The sequence below is a fragment of the Bos taurus genome, chromosome 3 (assembly GCF_002263795.3).
Source record: "Bos taurus isolate L1 Dominette 01449 registration number 42190680 breed Hereford chromosome 3, ARS-UCD2.0, whole genome shotgun sequence".
NCBI classification, from domain to species: Eukaryota; Metazoa; Chordata; class Mammalia; order Artiodactyla; family Bovidae; genus Bos; species Bos taurus.
Window position 1 is genome coordinate 69,635,233 of NC_037330.1, and position 27,489 is coordinate 69,662,721.

A 27,489-nucleotide genomic window follows, 5' to 3' on the forward strand; every position below is an offset into this window, starting at 1 on the left:
GCAAGTTTAAAAACACAAAACACTTTTTTTCCCCCTTTCTCCCATAGTGAAACTTAGGTTTGTTGCTTCTGGTTTGAGGCAGATAGTAAGTTACTGACATCCATGTGATTGCTTTCTGGTTGCATTTATGATTACTAGAATAGAATTACAAATACTCCACTATTACTTCCAGTCCTCAGCCAGATGTGAACCCGCCAAGTTAAACAAAGACTTAAACTTAAGATTTCTTTCTCACTACCTTTTTTTTCCTGATTGGTATATAAAAGATAAGAAGTAAGTACTGATTAAATTCTTTAAATCCAAAAATTAGTGAGGGTGGCACTACTTACTTTTGTAATTCCGAGACAAGTGTCCACTGCTACATAGGATAAAGTCCTGAGGTTTAGATTTCAGCTCTCAATCACAATCCCTAAAGAGGGTTCACTAGGAAGAAAAAGTAAAGAGTCTCTGCTCTAGAAGCATTGATCACAAACTCCAAATATTTCTTGTCCTCCTTTTTCAACCCTTAAGAAATACATTCTAACGGCCCACATTTCATTTCTGGCTTGGGACACCCCAAAAGGTCATTTTGAAAAGCACTCTGCCTTTTCTTTCACATTAATTTTATTAACTAGTTCAAAAGAGACAATTTGCCAAATGAGATACTTTCATGTGTTCTTGAGTAAGTGCAATCATCCACAAATAAGTTTCCTATTAAAATGTACTCACAACAAAGCTCAAAACAAAATGACTTTTAAAAGTAAAAGTTGTTATTATATGTGTAAGAGGCTGAAGTCAACTTACTGCTGAAAATACACACACAAAAAGGATAAACTGGTTGAAACTTTCACAAGAATGAAAAATGTTTAATAAACTTAGAATGGTGGGCTTATTAAACTATAGTGTTATTTACAGCCATAGTTCATCAACCACAAACACAATAATGTGTTTGCATGGCATGCTACAACAGAAGCTTTATTCAGTTCATTCAGAAAACATTGGCAAAATAAATTTCAATTGCAAATTCACAGATACAAGCTTCAAAGTATAAAGTTGTATATAACAAAAAATACAGGTAATATTTATAACAATAACTTACAGATACAAACTAATGATAAACTACAATTTCACAAAGGATTGTAAACATTTTGCACACTTGTCAGTCCTTTCTTTTAGGCAAAGTGCTCTTTTGATGACAAATAAATTAACAGATACACACTTGAGTGAACTATTTTCATACAATACAAAAAAAAAAGTTTTGATTTATTTTCTTCTGTAAACATAAGTTTTACAAAAAATGAAGAATCAATAAAAGTGTCTTGCAGGCCAACTAGAGATACATACCTGGGCAGCAAAGTGATGTTGGAAATGCTTTGGGTGTTAAATAAAAAATTAACATTAATATATTTTCAATGGTATTTTATACATAACAAATGACAAGTTTATATCCTTAATCATTTCTATCCCTGAAAAAAGGAATTAGGTATGACTTATTGGCAGTTGTGTCATTGAATGGGGTAACAAGGGCTGGAGTCCAAGAGTTGTTGGTGAATGAGCTACAAAATAGAAAGAAATTTGTGGATCAGTTTTGTACGGTAAATAAAACTGACTTAAAAACAAACAAAAAACAATCCAAGGCAAAGTCCTCTCACTACTGATTATAGCTGAGGGCACCAAGCTATTCCACTGACCTCAGCAGAAGCATTAACTTATTCAGCATAGTGAGTATAATATTACGAGAATCCAGGAATGGTTTACTCCAAAATCTTTATTTTGGGACCCAAGCTTTTGCCACTTTAAAGTCCTCCATCCATACCCCATTCACTGCACTTTACCCTGCAGCCAGAAACATACCACCTTCGTCTACAGAGAAATTGCCAAATTTCATATGAAGGTTCCTCTATAGGGTGACTCCTGCCCCAAATTCCCGTTTATGGATGTTTAACTGCCTCTTTCCTAAGCATACATGAAAACACATTTGACTCAGGCAACACAACAGTCACTCATGTGAACACACACAATTTTAATCCTAGCGTAGGTAAATGGCAACAATGATACAGGCTCTGATTTTTACTTTAACCAAACCTTAAAATGAACTTTTCACTCTCAGCAAAGACTATGCTGCTTCAAACTAAACGTCCTTCTAAGAGCAACTAAGAAAGCCGGACAAAATTTTTAAAAAGCTGTTTGAAGGCATCTGAAAGATACCAAGGCAGTGAGAGTTCACAAAGCCAAGTCCTAGAGAAGGAAGGAAATAAAATGAGGCTACTTTTCCTCCACAAGTGTAAAGACAATTTTAAAAGAAAATGAGTGCCTAGGAGGCTGAGAAGTTTAGCAGAGTTTTCAGGAGTTAGACTTTGGGTGGTGGGGAACAAATATGAAGGACCAGGTAACACTGAAGAGAAGCCCTCATTAAAAACAATACACACAAAACAAAACACAAGTTTTGGGGTTATCCCAAAAGGCTACTGTCAAGAAGTGGTGACCCAGAAACATGCCAGCCTTTGTGAGAACTGATGTCTGATTGGATTAAGTGGGTCTTCCCCTGACCTAACTCCCTGCCAATGGCAAAACTAAATTCTCTCTGGTGGAAAATATCCCATTCAGAGCTTCAAATTATTTCTAGTTTTCATACCTCACATCTGAAGTGCAGTAAAAAAGTAACAAGGCAAATACGACATGACTAAAAACAAAGAGGGAAAAACAATAGAATAGATTGCGAAAATATCCAGATATTGGAGTTGTCAGGTATGAACTTTAAAATAACTATAGTATAACAATTGTATTAGGGAATAAAGTGATAAGAGAGATAATTCTGGTATAGAAATAAAAACTATATAAAAGAATGAAATGGAAATTCTAAAAACTGAAAACAATAACTGAAATTAAGACCTCAGCAAGTGAGTTTTACAGCATATACAGAGAGAGAATTAGTGAACTGGAATACAGGTCAGAAGAAAATATCTAGTCCAGAACATGGAAGATCAAAAGGCTAGAAAATATGGGCTTTTTCAGTAATAGCAGAAATAATATTTGAAGATACAGAAAGTTTGTATAAGCAAATACATCAAACTTTCATATTCAAGAAGCATATCTAGGCACATTCTACAAAACTTAAAACCAAGCACAAAGAGAAAAGCTGGGGGAAAAGGACATTCACTTTTAAAGAAACAAGAATAAGACCCATAGCTGACTTCAACAGTAAGTGGTATCAAGTCAATTAACTATATTCTAAATAACAGAAACAATGGAAGAAACTATTTTATTCATATGTCAAAGTGCTGAAAGAAAATAGCTGTAAACCCAGATTTCCACATATAAAGGAAAAACCATTTACAATTAACTGCATCAAAACAAAAACCTATTAAAAAAACCTAACAAAAGATGTGCAAGGTTCCTAAACAGAAAACTCCAGAATATAAGAGAGCATTTGAAGGTGACCTAAATAAACAGAAAGATAGACTAAGATCATGGTTTGGAAGACAATATTATTAAGATGGTGGTTTCCTACAAACTGATTTAATAGATTACATGAAAATCTCAACTATTTTCTTTTTGTTGGAAAAAATTATGGGAACATAAAGGGTCAAGAAGAGGCAATACAAACTTAAACAATAAAATAGGATAACATGTATTACTGGATATCAAGAATTATATATCCAGCATTAGTAAAACAATTAGGTATGGATACAGAAATGGACCAGTAAAACAGAATAGTATGTACTAAGTCCCTTCAGTCACACCCAACTCTTTGTGACCCCATGGACAGTAGCCCTCTAGGCTCTTCTAAGGGTACAGAAGTTGACATATAAACTATATAGACACTTGGTTTATGACAAATGTAGCACAGAAAATCAGCTGGGAAATTGGTACTTTCATAAACAAAGCAAAGACTTTGTCCTTATTTTACACTACATAGAAAATTCAATTCTAGATGGACTGTAAATCTAAATGTCAAGGTAAAACATGGTTAGTGAAGTTTGTAGAAGATACCATAGGAGGAATATATGACAAAGGTCCATTTGGTCAAAGTTATGGTTTTTCCAGTGGTCATGTATGTATGTGAGAATTGGACCAAAGAGAAAGCTGAGAACCAAAGAATTGATGCTTTCAAACCGTGGTGTTAGAGAAGACTTTTGAGAGTCCCTTGGATAGCAAGGAGATCAAACCAGTCAATCCTAAAGTAAATCAGTACTGAATATTCATTAGAAGGACTGACATTGAAGCTCCAATACTTTGGCTACCTGATGTAAAGAACTGAGTCACTGGAAAAGACCCGATGCTGGGAAGGACTGAAGGCAGGAGAAGGGGATGACAGAGGATGAGATGGTTGGATGGTATCACTGACTCAATGGACATGAGTTTGAGCAAGCTTTGGGAGTTGGTGATGGACAGGGAGGCCTGGAGTGCTGCAGTCCATGAGGTCGCTAAGAGTCAGACACGACTGAGCGGCTGAACTGAACTGATAGGAGGAATATCTTCATTATCTTTGAGTAGGAACAATTTCTTGAACAGGTCGTAAAAAAAGCATTCCTCATGAAGGAATAAAACTGATGAACTACATTAAAATTAGGAACTTGTGCTCCATAAAACATACCCTTAAGAGAGTAATACATATAATTATGAAAAAACTGATCTATATGCAATACACAGCCAAAATTAGCACAAATCAAGGAAAAACAAAACAGACAAGCCAACAGACCAATAAGCAAAAGACATGAACAGGTACTTCACAAAAATAAAAAAAAAAAACAAATATACAAATGCCCAAAGAAAAAATACTCAGGCTCATCAGTGATGAGGGAAAAGCAAATGAAAATAATGAGATAGCACTATACAACCACTAAGCTAGCTAAATTAAGAGGTCACACCACATCAAGTGCTGGAGAGGATGTAGAGCACCTTGAACTCTCATGTGCTGGTGGTCAGAGTGTATATTGGTTCAACCAGTATCAGAAACTTTTTGGCAGAATCAACTAAGATTGAACATATGTGTAGTCAGGACCCTACATGCTACTCTTAGCATATATGTACTAAATAAAACTGTGAATTAATCTGCACCCAAAGGCGTGTATAATGAGGCCCATAGCATCATATACATAAAAGCCCAAACTGGAAATAAAATGAATGCCTACCAACCCTAAGTGGATAATGGTATCCTACAGTGGAATTTTGTATAACAATGAAACAAATCACTGATTCTTGCAACAATACAAAGGAATCTCACAAACATTACAGTTGAAAGCAGTGAGACACAGAATACATTCTGCAAGGTTTGATTTATATAAAGCTCAACAACAGGCAAAACCAGGACACGATTTTGGAAGTCAAGGCAATGTTACTTTGGAGGAAGAGGATAATGAGTGGGAGGGGACATAGGAGAAGCTTCTGAGGTGCTAATTACATCCTACTACTGCCTCTGGGTAGTATTTACACGGATATGTTGATTTTATTAATTCATCAAGTTGAATACTTATGTGTGTACTTTTCTACATGTACGTTTTACTTCAATAAAAAAGTTTCTTTAACAAAATTAAGTAAACCTCAATCTAAAAATCTGAGGGTGACTACTGTCTCTGACCATAGGAAAATAAATTATTCAAATATTTATCAGGTCAAAACAAAACGAATGTTTTTTCTAAGTAAAAATCAAGCACTATCTATGAGTCATTATGAATATCTGTATTTTAGCTGTAAAGTGAGTGCTTTGCATGTCCCTTAAAAGGTTGTCACAGAAGAAGGTTGGATAGTTCTCCCTACTGCATCCCTCTCCCACAGTATTTTTCAGCTACTACTGAGGTAATATTTCAAAATGTGAATCCTATTAACAATATAATATGAGAAGGTATGAGTGATTGTTTGAAAGGCAGCTGTTAAATGTTAGGATACCTACCATCCATATAACTATGCAGTGCAGTTAACATCGTCCCATCTTGGGGCACATATGCAGAATAAGCCATTTCTTCTAACATGGGTGGAGACAGTCTGGAGGGTGGCACTGCTGTGACTGGGGCAGAGGAGGAGTGATTAGGACTGACATGTTTCTTGTGGCGTGCTCTACAGTTCTGAAACCATACCTGAGAGAGGAGAAGAGCAACAGTAGCTATGTCACATAGCAGCTGAGTACAATACCAGTTCAATACTACAAAGGATGCAACTCTACCATATAAGCACAGCATAAATCTAAAGAAGCTTTCTTTAAAACAGAGTTCTGTAGACACAAGAGAAATAATTTTGCAGTTATCAACAGTCATTTTCTTTGCTCAAATAATAATTATCTGATGATTTAATTTAAAACTGGTTTTATAATAAGCCAGCATCTTCCAAAATAAAAACAGGGGAGGGGATTCAAAATTTCAGAAAAGTTTCCTTGATTCTCCTACTGACATTTGGGACAAAAAGAAAAATGGAAAAAACCCTTTCATCAGAAATTTTTTAAAAATACACTACTCACTGTATTCTCAGACACCTGCTGGACTTATTTGAAATCCATTTTCAAATGATTAAAATCCCCACTGAGAACTTAAGGCTTTCTACAAACCTCTTGATTCAGTTATTCCAGTCTCTTGGTAACCTGCTGAGTTCAATTTCTCTTAGTAAATACATAGGCTATTCTCTAAGAAGCATGTTGAAGTCAGGCTTACAGTAAGAAACAACTGGCAATATTTAAGTAGAATAAAATGCAAACATATCCACTGGTGAAACAGTTCACCAAATGTAAAGAGCTAACCACTTTGTTGTCCACTCCATCACAGAAATAAAGGAAGTTCTGGGTTAAGCAGAATTTTACATGCAGGTCAGGGTAAACAAGTCTAGACCACCCAGAATGCTTCCAGTAACTAAGCTACCCTCATGTGAACTTCTTGCACTTAGATATAACCTGCCTACAGAGTGTTCCTCTATTGAAATATTACAGCATTTATTTGCTATCACTCCAAACAACTCTGTCATAAGAAGACAGAGAAGTGGAGGGATTAAAACTTTATAAGGAAATTAGGATAAGAACATTTGGGGATCAAGGGAGAAGGCCAGGGGCATAAGTCTCTGCCCAGGGCTGGCAGGCTGTTTGTTGATGACTCAAGGGAATCAGGGCTGAACAATGCAGAACAGAGGGCTGAATAAAAACGATTTATTAAAAAGTTGGCCTGACTTCAAAAGGCATACCTTGTTATCCTTGGGACTCATAAACAGAGGTATAAACTCAAGGGGTTAAAACCAAAGGAAAATGGGTCTGAGCAGGTGGCTGAGGGGTAGCATCTAAGGAGTATCTCAGGAATAAGCGTAGGCATGTATCAAGGAAAATGATGTAGTTACAGCCTTATCACCCATGTTCCGGGGCAGCAGTGAGACTCGGGTATCTGTACAGAGATTTCATCCAGAGTCTTCAGTCACAGCTCCCTTTACAGGCTCCTGAACAACAGGTGCCACTGCCGTCACCCAGCCAGCCAAGAAGACACACTCACACATTCTCCAACTTTTAACCAGGGACAGCTGCCACCTGCCTTTTCCCCTGACACTGCCCAGAAGACAGGCACCCCAGAGGACTACATTAACCTAAAACACACGGCACTACAATTCCCAGAGTTTCTTCAAGGTGTCTTATGTCTCCAATAAATTATATATTAGGTGGAAAATACTCAGTTATTTTTTTAAAGAATTTCAGACTTTGGAAATAAATATGAAGATAGCCTGATGTTAACAGTAGAATAACTACCTTAATGTGATTCAGATACCCCCTAGAAAAAAATCAACAGGTAATTAAGCAAAGAGTTTTGAAAACACAAAGTATCATGTAACCTGCACATTTAAATAAAGCTGAAGATTTTAGGCATCAGAAAACTTCTGACATGAGGGCTATCTAGCTTGAGGAACGAAATACAAGTCCTTTTGATTCTCCTTGCTGCTGCTGCTAAGTCGATTCAGTCGTGTCCGACTCTGTGAGACCCCAGAGATGGCAGCCCATCAGGCTCCCCCGTCCCTGGGATTCTCCAGGCAAGAACACTGGAATGGGTTGCCATTTCCTTCTCCAATGCATGAAAGTGAAAAGTGAAAGTGAAGTTGCTCAGTCGTGTCCGACCCTCAGCGACCCCGTGGACTGCAGCCTACCAGGCTCCTCCGTCCATGGGATTTTCCAGGCAAGAGTACTGGAGTGGGGTGCCATTGCCTTCTCCTTGATTCTCCTTACTGACTTAAAATTTCCTCTTGCTTTGCAAACCTCTAACAGAGTTAAAATTTCTTCTAAGTAAGATACTTTTAAAAATCTAAGCTGTAAATTGTAAAATACATAAGCTGAAAGCAGGCCACATAGACATTCTGTAAAAGAAAAGACTAGTGCATTATATCAATCTCTTAGAAAACCCAAAGGGCCAAATAAAAGAATTTAATGTATGAAAAAGATGTAATTTTAAATGACTGAGAAATTAGAGCTGGCACAGAATGGATTAGAGAAAGCTACCTAATCATTTGGGGGGAAAAAAAGAAAAATCTCAACTTTACAACATGTAACCAAAAGTCCATTACAAATAAATAAGGGTTTAGATATAAATAATTGGGAAAATGTTTATTGAAACAAAAGCCAATGTCGATATACTTCTCTAGGTGAAGCAAGAAAAAGACCAAAGCTATCAGAAAAAATATATGAAGAGATCTGAATATAAAACAATGTAAAATTTCTATGTAGTAAAAATAAATGAAAAGGCAATTGATGAACTATGAAAGTTTAACATGATAAATAATAAAAATCAATAGGATAAAGAGAAAAGAAATAACCCAATATAAAAATCAGCTAAAAAATACATTTTTAATTACAATATAAGTAAACATATTAAGGTTTATTGATAATAAAAGAAAGATAAATAAAAACAATGATATTTTCTTACTGGCAATTGGAAAGGATGTAAAAGAATGATAGTTTTTAGGATTTATCTACTTTGAGGAAAGAGAAATTTCATATGTAGGTTCTGGGAGAATAAATTGATTATGAACTTTATCCAAGGTGAATTTTGTACTATCAGTCAAAGCCTCTTATAATGTTTTTATCTTTTGACTCAATAATCTCACTTCTAGAAATTTATCCTATATACACCACTGAATAAATGCACAAAGTATATACGCAATGTTCTTCATTGTAGCATTTTTATGATGTAAAAAAATTCAAAATAAACTAAATAAATTATATAGCAATACAAAGGATGTGTATTTTAATATAGAAAGAGAACTCCAAGCACGCTGGGAGAAACAGGAATGTTTTATCATGTTTCTGTAAGATATACAACTCATAATTCAACTTTGTGAAAGGATATGTGAGCAGTGATTTTATCTGGATGTAGACTGTTAAAAGTAAAATCACCCATCCTTGTTCTGTGATTTCAGCTCAGTGATGATCTGCTCTGTTACAATGTCTCACTATGCAGACTTTCAGGGCTTCCCTGGAGGCTCAGATGGTAAAGAATCTGCCTGCAATGCAGGAGATCCAGGTTTGTTACCTGGATTGGGAAGATCCCCTGGAGAAGGAAATAGCTACCCACTACAGTATTCTGGCCTGGAGAACTCCATGGACAGAAGAACCAGGTGGGCTACAGTCCACGGGTCGCAGAGAGTCACACACGACTGAGCGACTAATAATTTTCACTTTCATGTAGACTTTAGCTAGTAAAGGTGAGATCTGTAATAATATCCTGTACAGGACCAGTATTTCCACCTAATATTTGGGTAACCTAGTTTGCATATAAGAATTGAGGCCTAGTAAATCTCTTTTCTTTACCATTTCTAATGTGTGCTCAATGCTAAGAAGTAGCTGGGCAAAGAGGTTCTGACGACTATTTGAGTTCACAGTAATTAATCCTTCAAAAATACGGTAAAGGACTATATATTTGAGTTGTTAGTACTCCTTTGCCATCTTATTAAAATATTTAACTCTTACATATTAAAAGCCACCACCCAACAATATACTCTCCAGGTTCTAGGGCTTGGAATGTAGTTAACTTTCTCATAATACTGGTGACCTAAATACCTGGAAATTATAAGAGAGATGTCTGTCTGGGGTTCTTACTTCTTCAAATAATAAAGAAAGCTCTCAGAAAATCTTCCATTTTCCTTTGCTTCCAACTTCAAAGTAATCTAAAACATAATAACCATGAATCTGACTTAGCTACAGCAATCACTGTCGCTGAATGTATAGTCTTTAGATTATGAGGACCCCCTCAGACCATTGAGTTGGAACTACCTCAACAAAGGAAGTTTCACTTCCATGTAAAGGAAACTCACCACCTCAATGGTGTGTGCTAGTTGCTTAGTCATGCCTGACTCTATGTGACTCCATGGACTGTAACCCGCCAGGCTCCTCTGTCCATAGGATTCTCCAGGCAAGAATACTGAAGTGGGTTGCCAAGCCTCCTTTAGAGGATCTTCCTGACCCAGGGATTGAACCCATGTCTCCTGCACTGGCAGGCAGTTTCTTTACCAGTAGTGCTCAGTGGTAGCCAATGCCAATTTTGTAGACTTACATACTGAGAAAATTCTTCACTGTGAGTGAAATCTGTTTTTCTTCTACATTCCCTCACAGAGACATGATCCTGCCACCTTTCATAACCATTTAAAGACACCTGTTTATACTCTTCCTTCCCTTACCATCTCTGGATCTTTTCTCCAGATAAAAATCCCTGTTGCTGTTAATAACAGCACATGATTTCCAGACTTTCTTGACCTTAATCTTCCTCTAAGGGAGCACTCTTTTCACACTGGTTCCTTGTTAGCCCCTTTCTAGAATCTGGCACTCTGAGACAAACACAATACCCTGGACATCTGAAAGTACTGAGGTTATGGGACTTGCCGCCTCAGACAGCCTCATTACACTGAACTTAACCAAATCCACTGCAAATCTAGGTCTTCAGAGAAGCTGAGGTATCATCAGGTCTCTCCCACTGACTTCTTGGAATAAATGATCTTTTAATTATGAAATACTTCAGGCCTAATAGAAATAAACTGAATAAACACCTGTTTACCCACCAGCAAATTTAAGAAATAAAACATTATAATTCAGTGTTAGACTTAACTGTTTTTCCCCACTGAAATTCATCTTACAGTCACTTGCATCATTACTCTGCTATACCTTTTTAACCTTAAATATTATTTAAAATTGTTTTCCATTTCCCTAATTGAAGGGAAATATAAGATCCTGATACAGTTGACCACCTCCATCTTGAATCTACCTCAGTCCTTGGGCTTCCATGATGCTTCATACACTAGACTCATTCCTTGGTTCTGGCTGTGATGGTCTAGTTCAAACAGCTTGCTCCATAAAGTTCATTCTTCAGTTTTTACTGTCCACAGTGTCTCTATAAAGGAGCTAGTTTCATGAGTCTTGTTCATCCTTTGTAAAGGTTGCTCAGTTGTGTCCAACTCTTTGTGATCCCATGGACTGTAGGCTGCCAGGCTCTGTCCATGGAATTCTCCAGGCCAGAATACTGGAGTGGGTAGCCATTCCCTTCTCCAGGGGATCTTCCCAACTCAGGCATCAAACTCAGGTCTCCTGCACTGTAGGTGGATTCTTTACTTTCTGAGCCACCAGGGAAGTGTATCCATGGAAATGGTGTTTCATCCTTTAAAATACCGGTTTACATGCTCAACTGCCACCATCATTGCCTGATAATCAGAGCTGGAAAAGGAATTCATCTCCCTCCCAACTTCCGAACCCACATTTTAAAAAACCTGTTTTAATAGGTTTTAATTTAAAACCTGTTTTAATTTAACCTATTTTAATAGTCCTGTCAGTAACACCATTTCCATGGATACTTTGACTTCAAATATAAGTCATCTTTGATGTCTCTCTGCTTCACCATTATTGCATCCAGGTCGTTTTCCTTGTCTCTCTTGCATCCAATGCCTGCCATTAGTCTTCAGTCAATAAAATGTTTGAGAATGAATTTGAGGCCACCAGCTGCCTCTTTTTGAAAAATCATTATTTTGCTGGGCATCACACCTAATCTGTCAATCTCCATGTAGCCTCTCCCAACTCTAAGTCTCCCTATGTACTGTCACCAGTCCTTTCTTCCTAAAAATACATATCATGGTTTTCTCCTACTCAGAAGCAAACTTGATATTCACAGGCCTCTCCAAATTCAGCTCAAACAACTCTATTTCCCACAATTTGCAAACATAAATTTTATCTTCCAACAAATTTGCTCTAACTTATCCTTCCCTACTTTTGTTTACATCATTCCTTCTACCTGGATCTTTAATAAAGGTCATCAACATTGCCCACCCCCTGTACACACACATATCCACATACACAATCATAGAAAAGTAGAAACAATTCTGGCTTCAGAAACAGATCTAGCTTCAAACCGTAGTTGTCTTTTTAGCCTTAGGATCTTAGGCTTGCTCTGAGCAATGAATGAAGTAACTTCTGCAAAGAGCTGTCTAACAAATGGTAGCCTGGATCATGCAGGCTAATTAATTATCAGGCTTTTTAAAAAACTGATTTAGAATGTGAAGATATCTAAAATGAGAAGCTAATGCTTAGACATTTCTACGCACACACCCACAATGTACACTTATAAAAACCTAGAATAGAACTTTTAGTATCTCTTGATTAACCTTTAAAATAGTCACCTGTATCACACGTCTGCTCAAGCCTGTCCTTTCTGCCAGTTTCTGGAGAGTCTGTGCATCTGGGTTGTTGTCCTGAGCAAACTGTGCTTGCATAACCTGTTTTTTTAAAAAATGTAGGTAGTAAATAGTAAATAGCTAAAAATAAGAAGCTCAATCTTCTGAACTTTGATGACAGGAGAGATAAGGCATGCACAAGAAAATGGAGTACTTGTATTTTACTACTTGAAAATCAATACAGAGAAGTGTATATCAATAAAAAGAATGCATATTATGTAAAATTATGCACAAGTTGCTATGCTCAAATCTTTAAAAAAATAAATTTCAACATAAAAAACTTGTTTCTCAACTATGCTGTTAAAAATAAGCTCACCTTTTCTTCCATTCTTACAACCCACAAAAAATGCATAAAAGTATTTACTATTTTTTCCATTTTGTTAAAAATTACTAGCATTAAGCAATTTTTAAAAATATAAAAATCATATCTTTGACCTCTATTCAACTAAACAGGTTCAAGGCCCCTACATCAATTTTTATTAGTATGAAAATAGTAGACAGTGCAACAGATTGCACTCCACTTAATTGCAATTACTCCATCATTCCTTGTTTCGACACTTGTTCTATGCAAAGGAACATCTGGGACCTTAAAAGAGAGATACTCATCAGTCTATTGCATAAGAATTTCCTGAGATCTAAACATTCATAGATCGAAAAGCTCCCAGGTGATTCTGATGTGAACCTTTGGATTGGAACCTGGCCTCAGATTCCTGGGAGAAAGATATATGCATGCCAACAATACAACAATACAAGTTAAAGTGAGATGCATGGAGTGAAGGAGGAGGAGGAAGAGGAGCTCCAGAATAAAAGCACAAGCAAAGGGCTTTAGATTCCTTCAGAAAAGAAAGTAATGGGAATCAAGCAAGATATTTGAATTTTATTACTATTAAAAGTCAATAGAGGGAAGTATAAAATATAAAGAAAGTATTATAAGAATGAGAGAGTGGAGCCTAGCATCCAAATGATTGTGCATGTCCTGGGCATGGGATGGGGGTAATCTACCTAACCTAAAGTCCTGCTGACCCTGACATCATTTCCAACAGTCAAGATTAACTGCATTCTTTACTATGTTCCTCAAATAATACCATCTTCTGCCACTGCATTTGTCACCAGGTAGTTAGCTAATCTGCTAGCAAGTCGAGCTCTTCATAGCAGAAAGTGACTTTCTGGAAGGCAAAGGGAATGTCTTATCCATTATATCTGGAGATAATGCAAGATTAACTGAATGAACCTCCACAATGTGCAGAAAATCCGAAGATAGTGTGGAGAAAAAGATCAATGTTGTTCCGAGAAACCTTATGAGGTTTAAAAATTATGTATTTTTTCAGTTAAGTTCTCACTGATAGAGACTCTTCCAGAATAAGGCATTCCTGGCTTCCAGTCCAATATACTTGTCCACATACTTGCCGTAAACTAGCACTTGTACTTTTGCTTTTAAAAATGGGCAGAAACAGCCTAAAAGTTTATTATCATGCCCAGTTTGCTTCATTCTTCCTCTCCTACTCCAAATGTGTTACTTTAATATCTTCATGTGCAAATAGTTGTGTTTATATGTAGTTGAGCATGTAACATCCAAAAGAGAAAAAAAGAATGAACAAATTAATGTCTTTGTTTTTTTAATTTTTTCAAGGAGAAAAGCTGAACAGCTATTTATTTGTAATGTCATTATAGATAATTTATAAAACAAAAAACATATTCTCTTCACAAATGCATTTCAAATTCACAAGTTTAATAATGGAACCAAATTACATTTACTAAAGCAATTTCTCATTAAGGAATAAAGGAAAACTTAAATCAACACTGATGGTTTACAACTGGAATATGCTAACGGAAAAGTAAGATGTATTCATCAGTGTTTAGTCTCACAAAAGAATCCTTTTAATTTCGACTTGGTTTCATTGCTTTCCAGTTACTATTGATGCCAAAAATCTACCCTATTCCTCTTCTGAGCTATTTAAAATGGTCAAGGATCTAGCCTCTGTAGACACATCATTTTAAAGCCAGAAAGTCTACCAAAAATGTCAAGAGTCTGCATAGTAGCAGCTGACCAACTTAATCTGAAAGTAGATTAAAGTAGGTGCTAACCCTGGCATGTTTAACATTAATAATCATTGAGCAAGTACTTCCAACTACAATAAGCAAACCATAATATTGGCAGGAACTTTTAAAATACAATTTATACAAATGAGACAATATTTGAAATATTTTTGCCAACACAGAATAGTCTATTTTGTCAGTGTTAAACTATTTTTTTATTCTCATAATTTTCTAAAGAATTTGGGAAGTTTGTTTGTTCCTCATACTTTAACTCTTCTAAGTCCAAGCAAGGTACTGTATGAATAGTCTTGACTTACTGATCACCTATATTTTATTATTTTGTTAAATTCAAGCACTACTTAAATAATTAGCTTTCTGGAAAGTAGGACAATTTAACAATGAGGTACATGGCCTGATTTATTAAAACTCTGGTAAAGTATAATGATGCAATTTATCCTAGATACCTAAGCAACAAAGAACACTTGAGGACAAGAGTATGCCTCATTGTTTCAGTTATTCCTGGCATAGGTAGATGCTAATAAACACTGAATAAATGAGAACATGCTTAGAAAGAATATAATTTCTGCCTTCATTTTTATGAGACTGACGCGCTACCTACTGCGCTAACGAGGCACCTCTGCCTTCATTTTTAAAACCTATGATTCTGGTATAAATTTTTAAAAACTCATGATTCAGATCACATTTTCATATAATAATGCATGGCTTAAGTAGTTTTTATGCACATTTGCAATTTAAAACTATAAAGCCATCTTCAAGATTCAGAATCTCACTCTTGTTTTAGCTGCCCAGCCGTTAAATGGAGTCTTAGTAAAGCACAGTTCTACTCATGGTCTCCTGGGAGGCTAAGAAAAATTAAAAGACCAGAAGTTTGGAAAGTAGGGTCCAAATTTCTTCTCTGCCATTCCCATGGTTGTCTGCCTTGGGGGAGTCCCTGCAGTTCTTGGATGAATTGTAAGAGATGAAAGAAGATAACGTACAGGAAATTATCTGGCAAGGACTTGGTAAACAAAGACCTCCACAAATATTATTCCCTTTCTATTTAATTAGTATCTATATTTTCCAGATGAGATTGTACATATCTACCCAAGAGTTGCTTCAAATTTTCAGTTACCCTTTTACTAATAAATTTTTATATCAAATTAAAGTTATCGGTCTTATGACTATTAAAATTATGGCCAGTCTTTCACGGAAACAGCCCACTTTATACACAGAACATATTTATATTAGAGATTATATTTTAGCTACTGGGTGTTTTGCTACCAGGTCTCCCACAGGTACACGTATCCCCTAACCTGGGGCTTTACGTGATTTTCATGATAACCAAATGAAGCACCCAGAAAAACAAGCTTCAAACAGATATTTCTTTCAGCTGCCTTACCTTCCATTTTCTACTTACTATGTAGGCAATGCCTGAATTAAGGAATCAAAAATAATTTTCTGGAATTTTTTTAAAGAATGGATCTAGATTTTAAAGCTAGATTGCTTTTCAGTGACATTAAGGTCCTTTGGGATATTTCTTTCATATCAAGGCTTCTTTCTTAATCATTGTCAAAACAAATATTCTCTCATACTGCATTCATCTTACATACTGACAAGTATTAGAATACTATCAGTGATTTTTCAAAAAATTACCTTCATTCATTTATTAACATTGTATAAATATCCTCTAAAGTCTGAGCTAAGATGGATACTATGTGTAAAGCACCTAGCCATACTTACATGGTAGGTGCTCAATAAATGTTACCTCACCTTAACATAAAGCAAATACTTCAGTCACACTAATCTTTTAGAAAATGATTTATCTGAAAAAAAAAATGCCAGAAATAAATCACTGTGTGTACAGACTTAAATATAAAGCAAAGAGTAATTATTTCATTATTTTCCTGACTATAAAAATAGAAGTTATGACAATTATATTTAGGGCAACTAAGTTGAAAATAATCCTTCCATTTTCAGGGAACATAATCAAACTTTAGCATCAAATTATAGAATTACTCCCTCTACCCCCTTTAAAAACAAGGAAAGGTCTACTTGATTGCAGTCAATCAGTAGATTTCCATTTATGGTAAGGCATTTTCAATTCCTTCCTACTCAGAAAATCTACAATCTTGTCTATTAAAAGACTCAATGCAGTTTGTTAAAAAGATGAACACATCAGAGTCCCACAGACCCACATACTGAATGTCTCTTTCTGTTAAGTGTCCCAAAATGTTCTGTCTTCTATTAAAATTACATGTAGTAACATAAATACCTAGGTTAAAGTAATTTTTTTCAGGAAGTCAAGACAGAGCAACATTTTGTTTGCACCTTGATGTTAATGTTAACAGGCGTCAGGGAGACAAACTTGCATAAGCTCACATCATACCACAACTCTTGGAATATTGCAATAGGATATTTGGAATAGGGCAATGTTTTCATACACTCAACAAGTCAATTTGCACAAAAAGCACAGACTAACCTTTTTGAAAAAATAAAAATGTTTTAAGACAGAATAGACATTGCTTTTTGTTTGGCTTTTGTTAGTTTTGGTGTTTTTTGTTTATTGGGGTTTTTTCTTTTTCTTTTTGGTGGAAAAGGACTTCAAAAACTCAAATTCATTGTCATGTCTACCTGGAGCTGATCTGCTGTAAAGCTGGTCCGAGCTCTTTTTGCTGGTTTTGGATGATTAACATCTTGCTCTGTAAGGAGGGCGCCTTCAACACTAATTCCATTACCTGCATTTAAAAAACACACCAAACGTGTTGGTAACTCAAATGGGGGCAGTCATACAATAATAGGTTTCTTGCATCTCTTGGCTTGGTATGAAACTGTATACATCTTCTGGTTTGCCAAATCCCGTAAGATTTAGAACATACTAGAAGCATAATGTAGAAACAACATTTCATTTGTAGGCTTATATATTTAGCCAAAAGTGCACCAAGTTGAAAGTGCACATCTAAGGCTCATCCTTTAAAAGGCAAACACAAGGAAACAACTGGTTACAAAAAGCAAAACAGAACCCTAAACTCAAGGCTGCTTCCTGAGAATATGGCACAAGGCAAATACATATGCCATGGCTTTTCTTATAAATAAACAGATGGAGACCATCACTAACAGTAGAGGGCTTAATGAGTTTCACCACAATTACACTGCACAAAATAATGCTTTAAGAGAAAAAAATCATTTTTATCCCTGTGTTCACTGTCCCAAAAGATTCAAAAGTATTTTAAGTATATATTTACCATTTTCCACTTCTCTTTTTAAATTATCCAGCATGCAGTCATAATGCACTCTGCAGAGGACTTTCTCTTCCACTAAAGCAAACTCCTCTCCCGTGGAAAGTTGTCTTTTGCAAGAAAAGCAGGCAAAGCATGCCAAATGATAGACATTCCCCTTGGCCCTCCGGACCCAGTCAGTAGAATGGATATGCCTCCCACAGCGAGAGCAGCGAGTTCCATACCTTCTACATAAATGGGGGACGGGGAAGGGTGAAGAGTTAATGCTTGGTGAGATATTCATCATAGGATTAAACTAACACATTATATTACTCATTGGATTAACCCAAGTATTTAAATCTTTTGAAAATGAAACAGGAATCAATTATTTTTTAAAAGTCAATATGGTAAGCAGCAGCAAGACTTGAGATGGGATCATAATTCAAACCTGTTTAGAAAACAAAACTTCTCATTGTTACTCTAGAGGAGGATAGGATTTTTTCTTTTAAAATAAATGAAATATGAGTTTCAATATCCTTTTGTAACAAATATCAGGACATTTATAAATTATCTAGAGACTCAACATAACACACATACACCCTCCAAACTGAAAAAACTAAAAGTACAAAGTGATACCATTGAAGATATAAATAATGATGTCTTAAAGCCAAGCTGAGACAATTAGGAAATGTTTTAAACTTTTTTAAAAAGTTAAAACATTTAAAATTGATATTATCAAAGAATGACTAGAACAAAAATTGTTCACTCTGGTGCGTGAGGAAGGAAAATTCAGAAATGCTTCCTTTGGTAAACAAGCTCTTGCATTACCATCCACAAGAGGCGGAGAAATATTACCTAAAACTTTTAGACACATTTCTGGACATTAAATGCAAGTTAATCTTAACAAAACGCCAGCTGTAAAGATGTCCTTTTTCTCTCAGTCCTTGTGATACTCTGTCATATCTCCTACCACAACTGCAGTCATAGCCTGGCATATCCCCACTAAACTAGAAAAGTATATGTGTCTGTGTCTATTCATTAACATATCTTTAGAGGTATTGCTAGTTTTTAAGTTAATCTGAATCATAAAAATTAAGTTTTGAATATAGTAAAATACAAGGTATTTAAAAAATCCTGAAGAACTAGACTTGTAAAAAGTCCCTGAAAACAAACATTTCAAGCAGCTTTAAATTACAAAAAAAAAAAAAAAATTAAGATTAGCGTACCCTATGTGAAAGAGGAGGCAAATTGCTACTGTTTTTGAGGAAACAGAAAGCAAACCTGATGAGAAATATATGACTTGGGTAATTATAAAATCCTATGATTTTATAAAATAAAGGACTCTAGGTTTCGTGAAGTGCTTTAACTTGCCTAGCAATTTTATTCAAATCAATCACTAAACTCTTAAATCAGTTTTTGAAATTGAGTATAAACAACATAATTAGTATTACAAACTTCATTATGTAGTATTAACTTCCCAATTTCACAATGAAAATTCTTCTTCCTTTGGAAATGCAAATAAAGGAAAATGGTGATAATTTTAAAAAGTCATGCTTAAGGATGATTTCAATTTTGAGATAGCTATCCATTAAGAATTGAATTCTATCCTTGAGGAAATTTTCCATTTAAATGATTATAAAGAGACCAGGCAGAGAAAATGTTACATTTAATACCATAGGCAAATATAATTGCACAAATATCAAAGAACAGACAAAAGAAACAGAATTTTTAGTCAGGTTATGTAATTAGACTTGGTGTATTTCTGATACCGGAATGGTCAATTCTTCTGAATAATATGGTTTATCACAGTTTTCAAACTGCTGGCATTTTATAGGTATATTATAGGGGGTCATTCTATAATAAACTGGTAAAAGCTCAATAACACTTTTGATTTTTTCCCCCTATAATTACTTCATTTTGTCTTACTACTCTACCTGAACAAAGAGCATTGCTATAATAAGTCACCTTATATTTCATACTTCACATTCCTGCACAGCAAAGAAGCTTCCCTGTTTATAATACCTAAAACTTTCATTTGCCAAGGTAGAAAGAATTATTCAAAGATATTTTTATATACTGGGTTCCTAAAACATATAAATATGCTAATTTTATTTGTTTTAATCCAATTTACCTCAAAAATATAAAGCATTCTCATTTTGAAATCTGTTGTATAAGAAAAAGTGGATAAATAAATAATAACCTGGCCCAGTAAATAAAACTGGACAAGAAAGCCTATTTATAAAATTCTCTTTGTGTAAATAATTTCTTGGTGTATCTACTTACTAAAAAAACAAAAGAAGTTTCAGTGTACCTGAAATAGTCAAGTTTGCAGAAAATGTCTTTGTCTTTAATATAACAGCTGGTGTGCCTTCCTAAGGAGGTCCTGCAGACGCTGCAGGAGAGACACCGGACATGCCAGCACAGGTCGTTCACCTGTGAAGAAAAAAGGGGCCAAATGAGAAGCCATTCTAACACCACACTTAAGAGTATCCTTCCTTGGTTTTCTGTATCAGGCAATTTTAAAAGCTAGCCCCTTAATATTTTAACACATGCATTGAATGTTTCCATCTAAGAGGTATCATTTACATAAATACGCATCTAGATATACTCTCTTTTAGATTTCAGCCAGAAAAATCACAACAGCGTATTCTATACTTCGTGTTTATTTTTTAAATATAATTTTGAAAAATTCAAGCATTTTTTTTAAAAAATCAAATGTCCATTCTATTTTTTTTTTTAAATCAACATCTATGAACATAGGGAAACTTTTGGTCACTTTAAGTCCTACATATTGGTTTTATAATTTTTCCTTGACCAAATTCTTCGCACCGTAACACACGGTAACTAAAGATTTCAAGCCACATACCTTCTCAATCTACTTTTCAGCCAAATAATTATAAACTATTCACTAGTTACAGTGAAAAAGAAAATGGAAAAAAGCTTTGTAAGATAAATACTTACCCTTGTAAAGAAGCCAGGCAATTCATTTCTCTTACAAAACAGACACTGCTAAGGTAGATTTAGATGTTGATATGGCAGAAGCCCTGGCTCCCACCTAACATTAAATAACCAAAACATAAAGCACTAGTAACCCTACTTTAACGATTTGGTCATTAAAGGAAAAAATAAATCTATTATAAGTGGTTCTAAAAAGGCACACAAGTATTGTTTGTCATTTATACTTAGTAAGACATTTTATTTTATAAAATGCATTAATAAATCATAGCACTTTACATTGTAAATAGGGGTATGAAATACTGTCGGATCAGTGGACAAATCATACAAACCCTCACCTTAAACAGTTGCCATCATACTATAAGCTGCATACCTTTAGCCTTCAGGAATGAAGATGTGTACTGAACTGAATTTGCCTATCATGCAAGCTCCTAAAGTTTGCCCTTGTTAAATGGGCACAAGAACTTGGTTTAGCTTGATTAAATTTCATTTAAAAGAACAGCAATAATGCAAAACAGCAGTTACATCGTACAAATGGATCTAATGCCTAATATAGGAATTAGGAAATTGGAAAAAATGGGAAATTTTTAAATATAGCTTTTGCTACACTATTTCATAATAAAGACAATCTTGTCCAATGATTCTATTATGTTAGCACTACTGTTCAACATGTTTTACTGTGACATGAAATATAAAAAGTACTGTGAAGCTGAAGAAGAAAGTTTCACTGGCTTCTACTTAGTTATGTGCCTCTTTCCAAAGCACTGATGATTTTAGTGAAATTTTAAGTTTTGGTTTTTCTATAAAAGAACATGCTCACCATACAAGAAAATAGGGAAAATAGCAATGGAAAACAACTGGAAAAAAATCTGAGGAAACCAAAATTTAAAAAATTAACAATCGTGATTGCTGTCATGGATATAGAGATGCATTTTCTTTTTTTTCCCCCTCAAATGGGTCCAATTAAATTAGAGTTGAGAAGTACAGGCTTCCATTAGTATTCCACTGTTTAAGGCCTCTGCATTTTGATCTTATCCAGGCTTTTTCTCTTTTTAAACCCAGGATAGATGCAGTCTTCAAGGCAGAGTCATGGTCATTCTCTAGTTCCCTAAAGCCAGATGTAATTCCTGGTCTGCCACCTTTCCTCAAAGTTTACTAAAAAAACAAAACAAAACAAAAAAACCTGCTTCATCTTCTTTTTCTTTTCCAGAGAGGAAAATAAGGTGAACAGAAAAAAATTCTGGAGACTATAAGCCTTTCCTGATGCCTAGCATTCATCCAATCTCTGTATGTATACATATATAGAATCAATCCAAAAAAAAAAAAAATCACTCAAACGACAGGGCACTGAAGTATCACATGGGGCAATAGACGCAGCTAACTCTTCTCACATTTTTGTTCTAACTCCATTTTACTTGCCTCATGATATGGTGTTTTTCTATATTAAACAGTTACATCCTCAAATATTCTATTTAACAATTATTTTTTCACCAGTGACTTGAACTGAACTCAAACTTATCTGGAAGAATATGCACTCAAAATGGTGGTGGCGGGGGAGTTGAGAACTCAAGAGTTTTTATATAAAGTGTCAAACTTTTGTTAGTTTCCTATATGAAGACAGTTTTCTTGCACGTCTACTAATATGTACTTATGCATACTTGTACATATACTAAAGAGTAAACTAGTAAACTAAGACTGTATGTAGAAGACTTCATTGGGAGCACACCAGTCCTATTACAAAGGAAAGCTTAAAAAAAAACTGATATAATTTAGACTGTTTTATACAAATATATATCTGATATATAAACATATGTTAACATATAAAAGACGAACGCTAGAAACGATTATCTATGTCAGAGGATATGTTAAGAGTCACTTCAAGCTTTTTTCTTTTTCCTCTCTAATATGAAGTGGGTCCATTATACATCCATTCAGAAATATTCTGAAAGATAAAGCTAATTCACTAAGAGAGCTCAAGAAAGGAAGAAGCTAGTTTTGATTCAAAAGATGGTTTTGAAATATTCAAAGAGGTTCAGGTCTAGAAACACTGAAATGGGAATCTTAAGAATGCAGATTTAAAGAGAAAGCCATGCTAACTTGCCAGCCTTAAGAATCAACCACTAATTAAGTAACTTAGTTACTTTTTAAACAGTTTTCACCAAAACTCCTTTTGGTACTTTATCTTAGTTGTATCTACAGGGTATCATTCCAACTTTCCAGATGAAGCAGTTCTGTATGCTGAGGCAGAAATTTAAAGAAACTCACAAACTTGCTTTCTGAATTCATATTCTATATAATGAATTCTTTTGAGAAACTAGGTGGGGGATGGTGGTGGTGGGGAAAATAGAAAGTGGTTTGCTACTAATTTAGTGTAGGAGAGATCATTATTTTAAACAGTGGTTTAAAAAACACTATTGAAGTTGAAATTCCATGATATTAGGATTAAAACACAGGGGACTATGATCCTTCATACAATGACATGGATAACTGGCCTGCCAGAATTTGTACTCCAAAACTCCCCCACAATATCTTGAGAGAAGTAAAACAAATTAAGACAGACAGTCAACTCTCAAACCACCACTTGAAGCACTTCATCCTAGGCATTTTTGTTTCTTTTTGTTTTGTCTAACTTCACATCAATTTCCATTGCCCTCCTAAGCACTGGAGATGACGTTAAAAAAAAAAAAAAAAATCACTGAGTGGCCCTGAAGTATTAAATCTTAGTAAGAGCAGGAAGATATTGAAAATGGTTTTTATTTAAATGGTAGTATGAATTTTATTTTGGAAAAGCATCAGGTTAGTGTAAATAAACATAAGACTATATTAAAAATATCTGTCTAGAAAAGACTCTTTAAGGCACTTCACAGTGGTTCTCACCAAAGGAGACACTGAAAAGGGAAAATCGGTCAACATATACAGACTTAGAACGCTCATAAGCAGGCAGACCCCTGAGTGTTATTGCGGGTTATAACCCGAGGCTCAGTAAAAATAATTAGGCAGGACCCTGTTTCCAGAAAGGATAAGGATTTCCCCACTTCCGTTCCTCTACAAGTAGGTGGCTGGCTCCAGTTCATTCACCCGGGTATCGGCACCCCTCGACCACACACACAAGCAGTTTTGCAACAACAGTGGGTATTCTAAGATTTCTTCTCCCACTTTTTCCCACCTTATGAGTTGCTCTTGACTGGGCGGTTGTACTAAGAAAGTCTACAACCTCGAGCGAGAACTTGAGTGGAAAAGAAGGGGAAAATAAACTTTTCTCCTTCCCCAGAGCTCCCCGGGGAACCGCGCTTGCCTTGGGCCTCGCGGCTCCGCCCTACCTTGAGAAGGTACTTGTCCACGATCTCCAGGCCGCAGCTGCTGCACACACACTTGCCAGGAGGGCAGACGGAGCCCGAGGCCATGGACCGGGGCGAGGACGACGGGGACAGCGGGGCCGAGGAGGAGCACGAGTCCTCGTCCCCCACTCCCTCGGGGCTCACCTGCAGGAAGCCACGAGGCGCGGTCTCAGGCGGTTCTAGACCCCTCCTCCTCTTCCCATCCCACAGACCCGCGGGGGCTCCCTCACCTCCTCCCCTCCCTTCCCCCAAGCCACCCCCAGTGCCTGATGTCCCGCTCCTCGCCCTCCCTGGGGTCCAAGCTCCCACGGCGCAGTCGCCGGGGCTGCAGACCCCTGACCTCAAAGTCCTGGGGTGCCTGGCGGCTCAGCCCAGCCCGCCTCAGATCCCTCCCCTTCCACCGGCTCCTCGAGGGCCCACAGTTGAGCCCGGGAAGGAACTCTGGGATAGCAGCCCTCCGTTCTGGGCCGCCTCTCCAGGGCCAGCTCCCGGGGCCCTACCCACTCACCAGCCCCTCTTCCCCGGCGCCTTTCCGAGTCCTCCCGGCCGCCAGGGCTGCAGTCCGCCCGCACTCCTCCGACATGAGACCCTGGCACTGAGGAGGTGAGAGCCGGGAAGTGGAGAGGAACAGAGACCAGAAGTTCAGAGTCGGCACGTGCAGCCCGGAGCTTCAGCTTCTCCGCACGCGGGGCGAACTAATGAAGGCCCCGGCGCGCTGGGCCCCACAGGCAGCCGTCTGGGCGCCTGGGCCCGCGCGGCTGCGGGCGAGCGGACGGCGGCGCAGCCCTAGAGCGCAGCGAGGCGGCCAAGGGAGCTCCGGGGGCTCGCCCGGCGCGCCGCCGCGCTCTCCGGGCTACGGGTCCCCAGTGCTCACCGGAGCACGCCGGTTCCCCGCCCCCCTGCCAGGGGTAACGAGTTAATAACAATCATCCCCGCACAAAGCATTTTCTTTCTAGACGTCAATCACTGCGGAGCGGGGATCACTGGGCTAAAGGGGGTGCATGGGGGGTGGGGTGGAGTAGGAGAGAAGAAAAGAGGATTTGAGGAGGGGGTGGGGGTAGAAACTTGATTTCTTTAATAGCCTCAATTAAAAGAGCGAGACATATATATTTTTAAATTGGAGCTTTTTGAGTTGGATAGCCCGAAAGGTGAAGAGGTTTAATAGGATACTTGAAAGCTAATTACAGCGGGATTTAAGAAGCCTGGTGTTTGTTCCGATGACAATTTGAATGAAAATGCTTCAGATTAAACCGAGCCAGCAGCTCTTTCGTAAACTTACAGCAATTAGAGCTGCGAGTGATTTATACTCGTTTCTTTAAGGTGTAAATTGCCACTTATTGCTCGGTAAGTCAACATTTGAGTTACCAAAGGATTATTTTTAACCAGCGCAAAAAGCGGGTCGAATAATGGAAAATATCCAGCTGAATTTAATTTGTGTCATTAAAAAAACAACTCACACAACCTCGGTCAAAATGTTTTAAAGCAACAACGCGCATTACTCAAGTGTTTCCAAGCTGTTGCAGGAGTTTTGTTCTTAAACGAAAACGCAGCCGCTCTGGGCTTTTTCTGCCTTCGTTTACGGAAACGTTAGCTTAGGGGGCGGGGGAGGGGGGGGGTGTCACGGAACTCGAGCGGCCCACGCTTCTGCAGTTCTCTCTTCGCCTCCCTCTTCCCTCTGACAGCATCAAGCGAGATGCGGTCCGAACCCCGGAATCCCAACCCCACCCACCCCCGGGCTCTCTGCCGGGATCCAGCGCCGCAGCACGGAGGCCGCGTCCTCGCAAACACAGAGTTTAGGCAGGAGCCCCCGGATTTCCCGTGCGTTCCCTGCAAGCATTCGGGCGAAGACAAAGTCAGCGGTGCCCAGTGCGGGGCCGCGGAGGCGCTCAAACAGGCTGCAGATGATTTTCAAACCTAAAACGCGACATACCCCGCCTTTGTGAGTAAACGCTCCTGCCTCCAGAGCGAGGTGAGAGTTTGTCAGTTTCCCGCTATCTACTGTTAGGAACGGTGCAACTCGAGAGCCCTAGGTTTGTTTCTTTCGATTTTTTTTTTTTTTTTTTGAAGTAAAATGGCCCTCAAAGCCCTCCCTGCGATCCCAAAGGTCTTCCTGGAGCTCCGTCTGTTTCTGTTTCGCTGTGCGACCGCGGCAGCGAGGATCGCCCTGCGGCCGGAGGAGCTTCTTAGGGCCGGCAAACGTCCGCCGGCTGCCGAACAGAGAAGCCTCGCCTCGGGTCCGTCCCTCCCCCACGTCCACCCCCGCAGCCCCCAGCCCCCCGAACCTCCCGACTCACTCTCCCGACCTCGCGATCACCGCTGCAAACACAACAAAAGCACGACTCACATCGCCTTAGGCTCGAGGCTTCGTCTCCCAAATTACGGTCTCCATGCCTCAGGTTAAGTGAGCTTGTGGGGAGGGGAGGCAATGATTACTGACTAACGCCACTACGTAATAAAAAAAAAAAAAAATTGCCGGGTTTGAAGATGAGACTGTTACAGGTAATTTCTGAACCTCGTTTAGGAGCCCAAACAGCTCGCGTTTCAAGGAAACTGCGATTCAGCTGGTCTGGCCGGGCGTCGGGTCGCTCACCTTCTCAAGGGGAACTGCCAGCTCCAGCACGTCCTTTTCTTCTAGTTTACACACAAACATCTGATCGCTTTTCCAATACATGGCACTGCTAGGGCTGCTTATCACATACCAACTCCAGAGGGTCAGAGGCTGTCCGTGTCTGCCGATCTGGCCCCCTCCCCCGCCCTCGTGCACTAATGAAAGCTGACACACCAAGAAGAGTAAGAAGGCTGCAAGTCTTCGTCCAAAGAGGCCGCTGTGACCGTAACCACTCCGATGAACTGTTCCTAAGATTCTTTCCCCAACTTCATTGAGCTCTGCCCCTCTAGGAAAAGGGGGGGAAAAAAAGTTTTGTTTTCCAGAGGGTGGAACCTTACATGGAAGGAGGGAAGAGGGTGTGTGATGAAAGTCTTTTCCAGGAGGAATAGCCTCACCTCCTTCAGAAAAACCCGCCTTCCCTACAAGTTAAGATCGTTATCAGGACAAGCCAACTTACTCCAGATTTAGTATTAAAGAAGGAAAAAAAATGAGACTGGCCAGTTAACTTTTGACTTTTAAAAAAATCTGCGCTCTGCATCTGCCGTGGCTTTTTAATTCTCATTCCCTAACCAAAACCTAAACAAAGATTCAGGTTACATCTCTTTCTGCAGCAAGCTGAAGGGGAAGCGGAGGTCTGGGTGACTCGAATGTTTTAGTCATTCTCCTGAAAGGAGCCGCTCTCCTGTCTAGC

The 27,489-nt window shown here is 37.9% G+C and overlaps 1 protein-coding gene across 2 annotated transcripts; it reads right to left on the minus strand.

Moving 5' to 3' along the window:
- Positions 1 to 817: 817 nt before the first annotated feature.
- LHX8 (LIM homeobox 8) lies at positions 818 to 27,241 on the minus strand. 2 transcript variants are annotated; one of them, XM_024990108.2, is made up of 9 exons: positions 26,781 to 27,241; positions 24,699 to 24,785; positions 24,173 to 24,334; positions 20,209 to 20,330; positions 17,925 to 18,145; positions 17,314 to 17,417; positions 12,592 to 12,687; positions 5,873 to 6,056; positions 818 to 1,535 (listed from the first exon to the last, which is right to left on the minus strand). In XM_024990108.2, the coding sequence occupies exons 1-9, from the start codon at positions 26,859 to 26,861 to the stop codon at positions 1,459 to 1,461; spliced, it is 1,134 nt and encodes a 377-aa protein (XP_024845876.1). In that variant the 5' UTR covers positions 26,862 to 27,241; the 3' UTR covers positions 818 to 1,458. The 2 variants fall into 2 exon arrangements, with proteins under 2 accessions (XP_024845876.1, XP_002686347.1); XM_002686301.6 differs by having other exon boundaries at positions 26,535 to 26,854.
- Positions 27,242 to 27,489: the final 248 nt, after the last annotated feature.